Genomic DNA, 13,364 nt, shown 5'->3' with positions numbered 1-13,364 from the left:
ACATACGACTTCTGTTGTCTTTATTTGACTTGCTATTATTATGACTGGGATGTGCATTAGCCATATGGATTCAGACGTACGGTGTGTTGCGCAGATGTGACAACGCACACCCACGCACAGTGGGTTTGAGAGATCAACTCGGAATGACGCTAGGGTCGGCGCTCTTGCTGGTGGAATCGCCCGTGCTTCCTACGGGTTTTTCTCCATTGTAACACCCCGTGGGTCATACGCTGCGTTCAGACTGCAGGTACATCCCATTGCAACGGGATTCTTCCTCAAACCCGATTTTTAGGGCTGACTGTTCACACCATTTTTTAGCAAGTAACCAAATCGGATCTGGGCCTGTTCAGACTGGGCCACATTGCTGACCCATCTGACAGGTCACTGTGGCAAGGAAGGCGTCTGTCATTCAATGTATGTTGATGTCACTGACAAGTCAAAACCCATCTGAGCTGTTCAGACTGCACTGCAAAAACACACCTCCTGAAAACTAGCTAAATTCCCTTGTTTTCAGTGTAAGTCTACTAGAAATAAGTGAAATTATCTGCCAGTGCTTCAAGTAAATTTAACTCGGATTTCTTGAAATAAGAAAAATAGCTACCATAGTTGAAAATGGGTTTTACAGACTTATTTTAAGCAATGAATGACTATATTTGATTGTAAAAAGCTTGTTTGTCAGAAATGCTCTCAATTCAAGAATAGATATTGTTCAAAACATTATTTGAAAGCATTCTTAGATGTCTGGGCTTAATAAAAACAAATAAGCCCCTTTAACAAACATATCCGGGTAAATTCCCGTGTAAGGTGACGTGGGATTTACTCGCGTTCCCAACATCGTAACTGTAGCCAATTCAAGCTCATTAAGACTGTATTTACGCCCAGGTGATCCAAGAGAAGGGTGCCGAGATATTAACTTGCTGGGAACCATTCAATACCTTGTACTCTAGAATTTCGTGCCTTTGCTAGCTTGTTTGTCTGCCGCCCTTGTTTTTTGTTGTTTATTTGAGTGTATTTGTTTAGCTGTCTTATCGGCTCTCTGCCTATGCTTAGGTTAGTATTAGTGATCCTCGTAGACCTACTGTCACGGACCCATTGTGTTATTCCCAATTTTCCGCGATCGCGTGTATTTTTGCTTGTATTTAATAAACCCTTGAACGCTTCCCTCCGTTGTTTTCTGCTTTGAGGTATAACCTTGTTTCTGCAGTTGCGGACCCTAACATCGGCAACGAAATAAACCACACATTTCCAAATATGGACAATGGACTCTTTTCCTCGGTTCTTCGAACCAGTAGCAATTTAATTCAGTTATGTTTTAGTTTAACTTAATTAATAGCTTTTTCCAGCTTGCTATGCTGATAATTGCGATGTTTGTTTACCGCTTTTCGTCTTACTGCGAAGAAAGAGGATTTTGACGATCGGCCCGCCATGATATTTACGTCATCAGCCATCGTGCTAGGACCTGGGAATTTAACGCTTGCTTTCTCATATGCCTCGTCGCAGGAAAGTCCCGGACATTATACTAAGTCACGACCCGCTAAATGTCCGCGTAATCTTCATGTCAGTTGACCCGCGAAATTGCTGTCACAACAAGGCCTGCCTGTTTAAATCCTGGGATTTAAACGGTGTTCAAGTGAAGGTGAAAGGGGCTACAGGAATATTTACTTAAAATAGGTGGAATAAGCTGACGCATAAATCTATTAAGTCTTTAACACTCAAAACCAGAAGGAGAAAATTTATTTGACTAGATTTAAGACTCTGACAAAGACATAAAAAATTTGCAGTGTGAGAAGCATCTTGTCCATATCAGATATGAAACTACTTCTTTTATGGGGTTTCAATCAGTCTTGCAAAAAAAAGGATTTCTGTGCTTTATGACTGTTCAATCCACACAAAGGATGGATGGGCTAAAAATCGGATTTTGGCTGCTAGTCTGAACAAGGCCTTAGTACATGGGCAAAGTTGGACAATATCCAGCCCAATAACATGGTAATCACGTTCAAGATAAGATGTTTCCCTTTTTTAATCAGTAACTCTTATTCTTATGTATATTTTTCGTATTACTATAACCAGAAAAAAATAAGCCAGCAGTGGTGGACTCATTGTAGTGGAATCGTTGCCATTTCGCCAATTAGAAAAGGTATTGTATTATTTTCCTTTCAATAAACACAACATTTGAAAAAATAACTGTGTACTTTTTCATTTATTAAATGTAAAAAAATACATGTTTGCCAAAAAAATTAGAGGTGATGACAACATAACGAAATGGTGATCCCAATAGGTTTTCAACATGCTCCCGCCAAGAATCCAAATATCTAGAGATGTCCAATATTATCGGTTAGCAGATAATATTGGCCGATAAAAGGATTTTAAAATGATATCCGATAATATCAACATCGGTTTTGAGCCATAATGCATGTTGCCTTTAAAGTGAATGTAGAAGCCTTCTGCCTTTGTACAAGGGCTGGTCGCATCTAACAACAGCAGTTATGCTTATTGACCATTAGCTGTCTCCAAACGAAGATGTTTTGGATTTGTTATCTGAGCATTATCATTATTAAAGTACCTAGTGCAGCATCACAATACCGTTATCCATAATATGTTAAGACCACGACCGCATATATCGGTTTGATATCGGTAACGGATCGTTGGAGTTGGAAAATATCGGGATACCGGTAAAAAAAGTCATTATCGGACAACTCTACATATATCCTTTTAAAAAGGTGTCACTGTTAAATGAAAGGAACCAATGTGGTTGCTAGCAAAATGCGGGTCCATGTTAAGGCATTTTCTGCCATTGATGGCGCTCGACACTCAATCCATTTGAAGTGGTTGGGAGTGGGCATGTGCCAGTTACCGGTTTCAAGGTTTACCGTGTTATGAAAACGTCACGGTTTCATAACCACTAAAATTTACTGTCATACCATAACGTTATAGTACGGTATTAGCCATTTTTATGTCCCAAAAATGCAGCGAGAAATGGATCGGAGCGGCAGCGCTCCCCCCTCCCCCCTTCGGTTTTTGCTCTGTCGGTGGCACTATTGATGCTGTTAAAACTACACCTAAAACTACACCAAACTACTTTAAAACCCCCTCAAAAAAGTCTAGTACACTATGGGAGTATTTCGGCTACCAAAGAAACAGACAGCCGCGGCTTAGATGAGGAAGGACAGCTGACGTGCAGGCAACACCTCCAACATGATTTCACATTTACATGACTTTACACACAATTTAAGGTAAGTAAATGCTGTCATGAGTCAAGTTTTCCACCAGCTACGAGAGTTCACTCCAGCGTGTTTCGTGTGTCTAGCGATGGTAAAACAAGTACTATAGCGTAAGCTTGTTAACGATAACGTGACTGGTTAGCATGCCAAGACGGCTAACTAGTTTTCTTTCTTCCATTAGCCTACTTTTGTAAAGTCTTCCGCCATCTCTTCAAAATAACATTTTTATAATACAGCCAGTGGTGTTTTTTCTCTCTGGCGACTTTCTGTATTGAAAGAGGGTGGGTGTGCGTATAATGTGTAAATAATGATACGAGTCATACACTTGGGCACATGCCTAGTTGGGAGGGCTGTATGGTTGATATGTTTGTCATTAGAAATGACTGCATTGGTACAACTTTGACAATGTTTTCCAAAGCAGATTCCAAAGTGCATTCAGGGAAAAGTATTTCTATCAAAAGCAGCAGCAAAATCCGCAGGTCACGAGGAAAAGATTTAAAAGTAGCAGTCGGCCCGCGGACCGTCGTTAGGATAACCCATTATTTTGTGGGCCTTCACGCAAAATTGGGAGTCATCCGCTTCATTCTGCAGCAGTCACATAAACGGAGTTCTCCGACTGTACTTCTTGCAAAAACAACAGCGTATCATTTTGGGGCCTGAAAATAGAAAGCGATTTTTGCGCTCGGCAACCTCTGCCCCAATTCCCGTCGCAATGTGCGTTGTGCAACCACTCGAGCTGCTCTGGTCTTGTTACGAGGTCTTACCTTCAGAGTGTACTTGTGTAAGTCCCAGGTAACAAGTACAGAAGAAAATGGTGCAGAGCAGTAGGGCTCTCCTACGGATGAAAGAAAAGAGGCAGGTTCAGTCAGATCCCTTCCAAGCAAATCATGACTTTTACGTATGTGTAGACCAGGTAAAATATATGTGTAGGACAGGGGTGTCAAACTCATTTTGGTTGCCGGGCCACATTTATGCTAATTTGAACTCATGCCAGCCGGACTAGTTTTTTTTTTTTTTGCTAAATAAGTGAACTCACTGGCTGCGCCGTCAATGACCCAAAAGACAAGCATTAACAGTCAGTCCTTCCAGTATACGTGAGTTGGACGTCTAAAGTTGTCAATGGCAGGCAATGAGTAAATGTTGGCTCACTTCCATGTCTTTTTAAGATACTTACAGGCACATTTCCTGGAAACTTTGGATCAGTTCCTGTTATATGTTGGGCATTTCCGGGCTACTTCCTGTTGTCACTTTCTTGTGAACACATTGGCTGCCACTGACGGAGCTAGACGTCCAATCCATTTTAACTGTAAGGGGGCGGTGAACGAATGTAACTGCAGACACGACAGTGAGCCAAGTGCGGTAGTGCACGCCCTCGATCATGCAAACCTACAGTTTTACGGCACCAATGTGATTTTGTATATACACAGGGTTCATACGGGTCTTTGAAATCCTTAAAAAAACGCTTGGATTTTACGGTCGTGTTTTCAAGGTTTGGAAAAATGCTTGAATTTTGCATAAAGTCGTTGAAAATGCTTCATCGTGAAAAAAAAACAACAACAACAAAAAAAACATTGGAATAATGTTTAAAAAGGTACTGGGGAAAAAAACTGGAAAACTGGTCTTAAAAGTCCTTAAAAAGTGCTTGAATTTGGACATCAAAATGTGTACAAACCCTGCGTACAGTATGAATGGCAACATGCCTATCAGGCAAGACAACCCCGCAAGCCAAAATGGTCCCCCAGGCGGGCCGCTTGTAGTGGCCCTGTGTCGTACATTTGACACCACTGGTGTAGGACTTATAAAGTAAGTGCCGTGATAGTGAATCAAAGGGAAAAAAAGATATCGAGAGGACCTATTGAATTTCATGGTAGCCAATGATGAGCTTGTGCACAGGTGTTCAACTCATGGCCCGAGGGTCAGATCCGGTCTGCTGCATCATTTTGCGTGGCCCGCAGAAGTAAAGATTTCAGTTTTCAATTAATAATAGAATGTTTAGTGTTATTTGCCTTTTTGTTATTATTTATTTATTTAAATATTAAAACCACTCACTTTTCTTATTTAAAAAAATATATATACTGTATATATTAGGGGTGTCAAACGATTAAAATTTTTAATCGAGTTAATTACAGCTTAAAAATTAATTAATCGTAATTAATCGCAATTCAAACCATCTATAAAATATGCCATATTTTTCTGCAAATTAATGTTGGAGTGGAAAGATAAGACACAAGATGGATATATACATTCAACATACGGTACATAAGTACTGTATTTGTTTATTATAACAATAAATCAACAAGATGGCATTACCATTATTAATATTCTGTTAAAGCGATCCATGGACAGAAAGACTTGTAGTTCTTAAAAGGTAAATGTTAGTACAAGTTATAGAAATGTTATATTAAAACCCCTCTTAATGTTCTCATTTTGATAAAATTTGTAAAATTTTCAATCAAAAAATAAACTAGTAGTCCGCCATTGTTGATATAATAATTACTATAATTACTTACACAATGCTCATGGGTGCTGAAGCCTATAAAATCAGTCGCACCCAAGCGCCAGCAGAGGGCGACAAAACTCCGTAAAACACAACAAGTACACATTTCACTGTCCTGTCATTTTAATCTGTTTGAGAGGGGCATTTGTGCGTTAATTACGTCAAATATTTTAACGTGATTAATTTAAAAAATTAATTACCGCCCGTTAACGTGATAATTTTGACAGCCCTAATATATATCAAAATTAAGAGAGTTTCACAGGCTCAAAAAAAGAGGTTGAGGGCAGTTTTTCAATCAACAATGTCTCTAAACATTTGACGGACTATCAAAAATAGTTGTGGCCGACTTTGATCATCAATGTGTTCAGCTGAGAGCAAGGGCGTACGTTTGGTCTCAGCATTGGTAGGGACGATATGATCCAATGATCCAAATAAGGGACGGCTAGCTTGAACTTCCTTGTTCCTTGTGGAGGCTGGCCTGACCGCAGTAGTTTTGCAAGTTAGCAAGTTTAATATTATGCTAACTCTGATGCAGGTCGGACTTTCAGTAGCAAAATTAGGTGTGTTTCCCCCACTTCTACGACATTGACGTCTTTTTTACGTGACTTACAGTGGCTCCTGCTGGCCGATAAAAAACTTTAATATCTCTCCTCTCTGAAGGAGGCGGAGGAGGTGGTTTATTGTCGACATGAATCTGTCGGGGCTGTGTGAGTATGTGTGTGTGTCTTTGTGGCGGGATGGAGGGCTTGAAGTCATCAGCCAATCAAACGTTCGTATGAGGAGGGAAAAAAATGGACCGGCACATTCAGCAAGTGAAAAGGAATAAATGTAAGTCTGAAAATAATTCACTTAATAATGGTAGCATATATTCTATCATTACAACATATGGGAAGACAATCTAAATTACCTAAATAACTGAACTGTTTATATAATGAAATAAGGTTGCTTATAAGTTGGTGGGGACAATTTGAGCATCCTGAAAAGTTGGTGGTGTTATGTCCCTACCGTCCCTATGCAAATCTACACCCTTGGCCGAGAGCATCCCCTAACAATATTTCATCCATCACAAGAAACCTGCATGTGTACAGTTGGTATTTTCTTTCGCCACTCCAGAAAAAAAAAGTAAACCCAAAGCCTTCCAGTGCTGGCTGGCGGAAGTGCAATCAGTCAATTTGTAATCACAATCAAGATTTTGCCAACCACAATGAAACACTGGCAGTTCTCAGTGTCAGAAAACTGCAAATTGGTTAGAAATCAGTGTCCTAACATATACTGCGTATGACATTAGCAAAACTACAGAACGCCGGGGAGGAAAAAAGGCGCAAAGGGATGACTGACGGCCAGTCAACTGAGAATGTAATGATGATAACATCCTCATTGTGCAATCAGCATCTTTGATTCACTTCCTACATTCTCCCCCCTCTGCGGACGCCGAGTGTTTTTGCCATTACTGTACGATCCCGGAAAAAAAAAAACAACAACAACAGTGTCCGCCTTAGCAAAGAAATATCATGTTTCAGCACCATTGACGGCGATGGATGTTAAATCAATATTTTGGGGTAATGGTCATTCACGATGCAGTGTCAGTGTCTTTAAATCGTGTATATGTACAATATTTACACAGTATGTCTTGTTGTAGTTAGCAACAGGAGGACATTTATAATAAAAACACGCATTGCCAGGGATAAATGTCCAATCTAGCGCTGCAACGATTAATCGATTAACTCGAGTATTCGATTAGAAAAAAATATTCGGATAAAATTTTGCTGCTCTAAGTATTCGTTTAATTAAAGTGGCATTCTAATGGTTTGTTTTGAAAGTGTTTGCATTTAGTTTTATTGATTTGGGTGGATACACTGCCCTGTAGTCTGCCTCATTTTAAGTGAATCCTGCTGCTCCTTGTTAAGACCAACATAAGCTAAGTTTTTGTTTGAGCTAATGTTTTTTTAATGCATTCGTAAAGTAGTTTATAGGTATATTTAGCCGTTTTTTTGTGGGAATATGTGTCTGAACTATTAAGAACATAGTAAAAAAAAAAAAAAAAAAAAAAACATTAGCGTTTTATAGCATTTAAGATAGCGGCCTTTTGCTATGTAAGTTAGCTAAATATTCTTTTGTTCTACATACATCCTCTTTTTTTTTTTTTTATACCGTTTGAGGCTCAGCTCAGGTATTTTAATTTTTTTATGTTCCTTATCCAATTACTCGATTATTCGAACTAACTAGTTCATCGATTAATCGACTACCAAAATAATCGATAGCTGCAGCCCTAGTCCAATCCAATTTAACTGGGAGAGTTGGCAGTGATCATCATGGCTCAGATGTCTATCCCTGTCAATGACAGCCAATGGGTTAACCGATTCCACAGTCTTTGCAGGGTTCAACAAGCTAAATTTATGACTTTCAAAGACTTTTTAAAGATCATAATGAATAAAATTTAAGACACATTTCACATCAATACTGGCAAAAAACGTACAAATATTTAAAGGAAAATTGGAGGCCAAAATTGTATTTAGGACGTTATTGAGATTTTAAGAGAATTTTACACATTTTAAGGCCTTAAATACAAATTATTGGATTTAAGACTTTTCTTGACTTTTTAAGACCCCGCGGATACCCTGTTTCAAAAGCATACTTGTGGGGGAAGACGTCAAAGCACGTCTGGCACGGATTTGACGACCTTAGTAGACTGTCATTGTAAGATTAAGTGTAGAATTAAAATAGTTATACTATTCTGATTTTTTTTTAAAAATGATTATGAAATAATGGTCTATACAGATTAAAAAGGCGTTGAATAGGTAGACAAAAGATTGCACGTTGTCATAATAAAGTGCCCAATTTAAAAAACAAAATCGATTTTGATGTTTTATTTGGCAAAATTGACAATTTTGAGTTTCTGGGATTTTTTTTTTTTTTTTTAAATAAACATATTAATTACTTAATCACTGCCAATTTTTGTCATTTTCCGCCTATTGACTATTGTCCTATTTTGAGAGAGAAAAAACAGCTTGCAGTTGCACCTGGCTCAACACAAAAACATTTTCGATTTAGTATTGTTTCCTACAGGTAGTGAAGTAGTTGTGAGTACTTTTGCCACATCTGTGGTGGTCCAATCCAGTCCAGTCCCATCCCCATGCCAGCCAGGTGTAGACCACATGTAGGCAAACTCACCTTGTGTCTGGATGAGAGGTTTTGCAATCTCTCCTTTGGGTGCCTAAATTCATTTGTATTCATTTGTCCTGGCAGTCAAAAACCGGATCCGTCAATCACAGCGTGACTTGCTTGGCATGAAGAAGACACACCGGCGGCCGGTCACTCAAGTCACTCACACATGCTGGCACTTGGCACTTGACACTGGGTTGGAGTTCCGGGAAGGAAAACAACAAGCATGTTGACTAGAGCCTGTCAAGGCCGATGTACAATCCGTGTGGACGCAAGAGACTCCAAACTGGCGTGCGTGCGTACGTGCGTGCGGATATTCCCCCAGTGTTTCATTCATTGAGGCTGCTCCGCCCTGCCTGCTTGCCTGCCTGCCGGGGGTTCGCTCGGAGTAAGGAGCCTTCCTCCCGTCGCTTTCCCTTTTAAACGGGGGCTCGTCCGCGTAGCTCCGGCCGCCGCCGAGGTGTCGAGTTTCACGGCCCAGCGGTGGCAAGATGCAACTGCGCGCCTGCCTGCCTGCCGCCTCCTCCTCCTCCTCTTAGGCCCAAGCGGTGTCCAAAATATGGCCCGCGGGCCAACTGCGACCCGAAGAAAATGTTGAAAATATAGACCCCAACACCAACGTCACACAATCACGTGATCGCTGTATTGTGCCGCCATATTGTCCGTCATTTTTTATCCGTATTCTCAATGGTTTCAATTTGTCATGCAATTTATAGTGCAATTCATGGAAGCCCCGGTGCTTTCAGACGCTGTAAACTCATTGGATGCGTTGCATAAAAGGCTTTATGTGGAAAAACTTCAGTCTAGCCATTCGCCAGGTCCATATTTGATGCCTAAATCGATATTTTTCGACCCGCTGTCTTCGCCGTCTCTGCCTGACATCTGCTACCCTGATATCTACAACTATCTTGTCCACAGAAACTCAGCCTATTTGAAAAACTTTAAGAGCAGCACTCTAAGCAACATTACCCCGTGTAACCCTTTACTTCCAATTTTCTAAAATGGCGACAATCAAAAAAAAAAAAAGTTGACTGCGATGGCCGACACTTCAAGGATAGGTGGATATTGGACTATTTTTTCAATAAAATACGCAACAACTGTGTCTGCCTCATTTGCAAAGAGACAGTCGCTGTTTTCAAAGAGTTCGATGTAACGCAATATTACCAAACAAGACACGCTGACATGTACATTACAGGGAAGATACGCAGCGAGAAATTATAGCAACTTGAAGCTAGTTTTCACAGCAGCAGTATTTCGCAAGAGCCCAAGTGTCGAAAGAGAACGCCACAAAGGCGAGATTGTTGAAATTATGAATTAAAAAAATTATAATAAAGCAAATGTGACACACAGAAAGGCTTGCTAAAATGTGTTTAAATATATTGTTCTACGTAAATCAGCCAAGGTAGCCCCCCACATTTTTACCACACCAAATCTGTTGCCAAAAGCATTGGTTTGAGCACTTCCACCATCTGCTTCAGCATTTGAGATGTCGGACTCACAATTTTCCTCACCTTAAAAACAACAAAATAAAACAAAAAATATTAGTTACTTAATAGCTTATGAGTTGAAATCCTGATTTTTTTGTGTTGGAAGTATTGAGTGAATTAAAAAATATATATGAATTGAATGTATAGAAATTAAAAATGCAATAATTATCTATTTTTAAATGTAGGCTACATTAATTATCATACACATAACCTTATATATTTTGGAAGCTATTCAAACCGTTTTTATAGCTTATTGCATCAAAATGGCAGTAATAACAGTTTGTGTAGTAAACTAGATGGAAAGTGGTTTTCAAATAATATCAAATCAGTAAATTCACGTAGGCTTGTTCGATATTCATTTTCATCCAGTTTAGGGTCCTGGTTTATTTTATGTCACTCAACACCAAATATCATCAAAATTATACATGTAAATTAAAAAATCAATTACATTGCAAAACTTTCTTACCTCAAGTGATGAAAGCGAAGCAGTGAAGAAATCCGCGTCCACTTAGTCACCAGCTGCCAGTGAACCTTATTTTTTGTTAGACAATTCTTGCAAACAGCAAAGTCCTTGTTCACCTTACTTCCTTTCTTGTTGGTGTAAAATCTAAAGTGTGTCCACATGTGTGATTTGTAGCAATATTTTTGTCACTTTTTCTCCACCATTCCCACGAAGCTTTTTTATTTTCAACCCACTTGGAGCTTCCTCTCTTCTTCTCTAGACGACTTGTGCGGACTTTACCTTCACCGCCATTCTTGAGCGCCCCTAGTGGACCGCCAAGGAATTGTTCAACAAACATTGAGCAGTTTACAGTATCCAATGGCCAATATGTCAAATAAAAGTATCGACACTTGGCAGCAGCATATCGATAACCAATCGGGTTGCAAAATATCGCGATATATCGCTGTATTGAGATATTGTCACACTCTAAATATACAGTGTATCACAAAAGTGAGTACACTCCTCGCATTTCTGCAGATATTTAAGTATATCTTTTCATGGGACAACACTGACAAAATGACACTTTCACACAATGAAAAGTAGTCCGTGAGCAGCATATATAATAGAGTTTATTTATTTTCCCCTCAAAATAACTCAAAATATAGCCATTAATATCTAAACCCCTGGCAACAAAAGTGAGTACAACCCTTAGAAACTACGTACATCCCTAAATGTCCAAATTGAGTACTGCTTGTCATTTTCCCTCCAAAATGTCATGTGACTCATTACAGGAGTTCTGTCAGCATTGCTGCAGAGATTGAAGAGGTGGGGGGGTCAGCCTGTTAGTGCTCAGACTATACGCCGTACTCTACATCAAATCTGCTGTCACCCCGTGAGGAAGTCTCTTCTGAAGACGGTACACAAGAAAGCCCGCCCGTCTCATCAGACCATAGGACATGGTTCCAGTAATCAATGTACTTTGTTGACATGTCTTCAGCAAACTGTTTGCGGGCTTTTGAAGCTTCCAGGGGCATTGACTAAAATTTTTTGAACTGTTTATCAATTACTTGGGGCGAGTTGATGTGAGGGCCACTGGTGATCCCTCCAATGATATTTTCATTACTTACTGTCTGCCAATAAAGAATGAGTGAACGATCGTAAATACTTCAAAATGAAAACCAATAAATACATTTCAAAAATACCCGATTCCAGAAGAAAGTGGAAAATGTTCATGTTGGCCCTCGCACCCATTGATTTGCCTGAAAGCGGCCCACGTAGGAAAAAAAGTTTCGACACCCCTGTCCTGGGGTGGGGGTGGGGGGGCGCCACTGTGGGCCCAACTGCGGGAAATGAAGACAAAATGGCTGGCAAAAAAGGCCCATTTTAGCGGTTTAACAGGCTGACATTTGAGTGTTGACACTCATTTCTCGCCAAGTGACAAATGATAGGGCTTTTTTTCTTATCTTGGTAACCGTTTTTTGTTTTCATTCTATAGGGAAATCTAGTTAGTGTGATAGCTAGCTTTCAGGCTGGATTTAGACAGCTGACCTTGCTAAAAGAGTCTTAAGTTGGGGCATTTATTTCCATATCTCAAAGTCAAGCCTTTGCTACATTTGCAGAAAATTCAACACGCAAAAGTAATTTTTACCTGCCAAAATCTAGACATAAATTGAAAAGTTGAAGATTATTTTTAATTCTAAAGTTGTTAGGATCAGATTTTTTTTTTTTAAATTAAAAAAAAGTAAACAAAAAAATGAATCACATAACAAAATTTGTTTTTAATTTGTCTTGAAGTTTAGTAATGAGCATCCATAAAGATACATTAGCTTTTCAGCTGCCAGAATGCTTTTTTGCTAGGACTTCCTGGTTCCAAAATGTTTAGATATTCCTTTAATATTTCTTCTTCAAGAAAACATTCACTCCCTCAATTGGTGCATCAAGGCTGGAGGTCATATTGCAGGCAACTAGAGGTGACACACAGGACCTAGAGGGAAGAAAAAAAAGTCGACTGAGAACCAGGCGAGCAGGCTGCAAGCAAGCTGAAAGGTGGCAGGAAAGACAGAAACTGATAGTCCGACAAAAAAATGGAACTAAACAACAGCGAACGCACATGTAATAGATTTAAATAAAGCTTTATTTATCGACGCTTAATCCGTCACATTTTCGAACCAGGAAGTGGCTACCTCCAGATGGCTTTCTCGTTGCTCAGCGCTTTTGATAGTAGTGATTGAGAAGGAAGAACAAAAAGGGCAGGCACTTGCATAATCGGGCACGGTGTGACGTCCCACAGTGCCCAACTTAACAGAACAATTTCATTTGCAAATGTAATTGCAATCAAATTAAAAGAAACGACGCAGTAACACACTTCAACCATGGGACATTCACATTTCGACCTTGTGACAGAGTTGAGCATACACACTGCCATGCGTCAACATAAGAGATGCTAGTAAAGGTCCGCGGAGAGATGACTCATTTCGGTCGTGTGTCCACTGTGCAGTTAAAGCCCGAGGCCACGCCAGGTCAATCCAGCCCTAATGGACACAAGTCATTAACGT

At 39.7% G+C, this 13,364-nt stretch overlaps 1 protein-coding gene across 2 annotated transcripts in view; it reads right to left on the bottom strand.

Moving 5' to 3' along the window:
* Positions 1-9,368, bottom strand: part of LOC130905559 (collagen alpha-1(XXVII) chain B-like) — a 136,675-nt gene extending 127,307 nt beyond the window's left edge. For both annotated transcript variants that reach the window (XM_057819087.1, XM_057819088.1), the window contains exons 1-2: positions 8,890-9,368; positions 3,986-4,056 (exon numbers count right to left, since the gene is read on the bottom strand). In XM_057819087.1, coding sequence (XP_057675070.1) covers positions 3,986-4,056; positions 8,890-8,942 — 124 coding nt within the window. In that variant the 5' untranslated portion in view covers positions 8,943-9,368. The remainder of the gene's footprint in view (positions 1-3,985; positions 4,057-8,889) is intronic.
* Between the last annotated feature and the right edge of the window lie 3,996 nt (positions 9,369-13,364).

The sequence above is a fragment of the Corythoichthys intestinalis genome, chromosome 17 (genome assembly GCF_030265065.1).
Source record: "Corythoichthys intestinalis isolate RoL2023-P3 chromosome 17, ASM3026506v1, whole genome shotgun sequence".
NCBI classification, from domain to species: domain Eukaryota; kingdom Metazoa; phylum Chordata; class Actinopteri; order Syngnathiformes; family Syngnathidae; genus Corythoichthys; species Corythoichthys intestinalis.
Note: the sequence above shows the minus strand (reverse complement) of the source record. Positions and strands in the feature narration are given on the sequence as shown.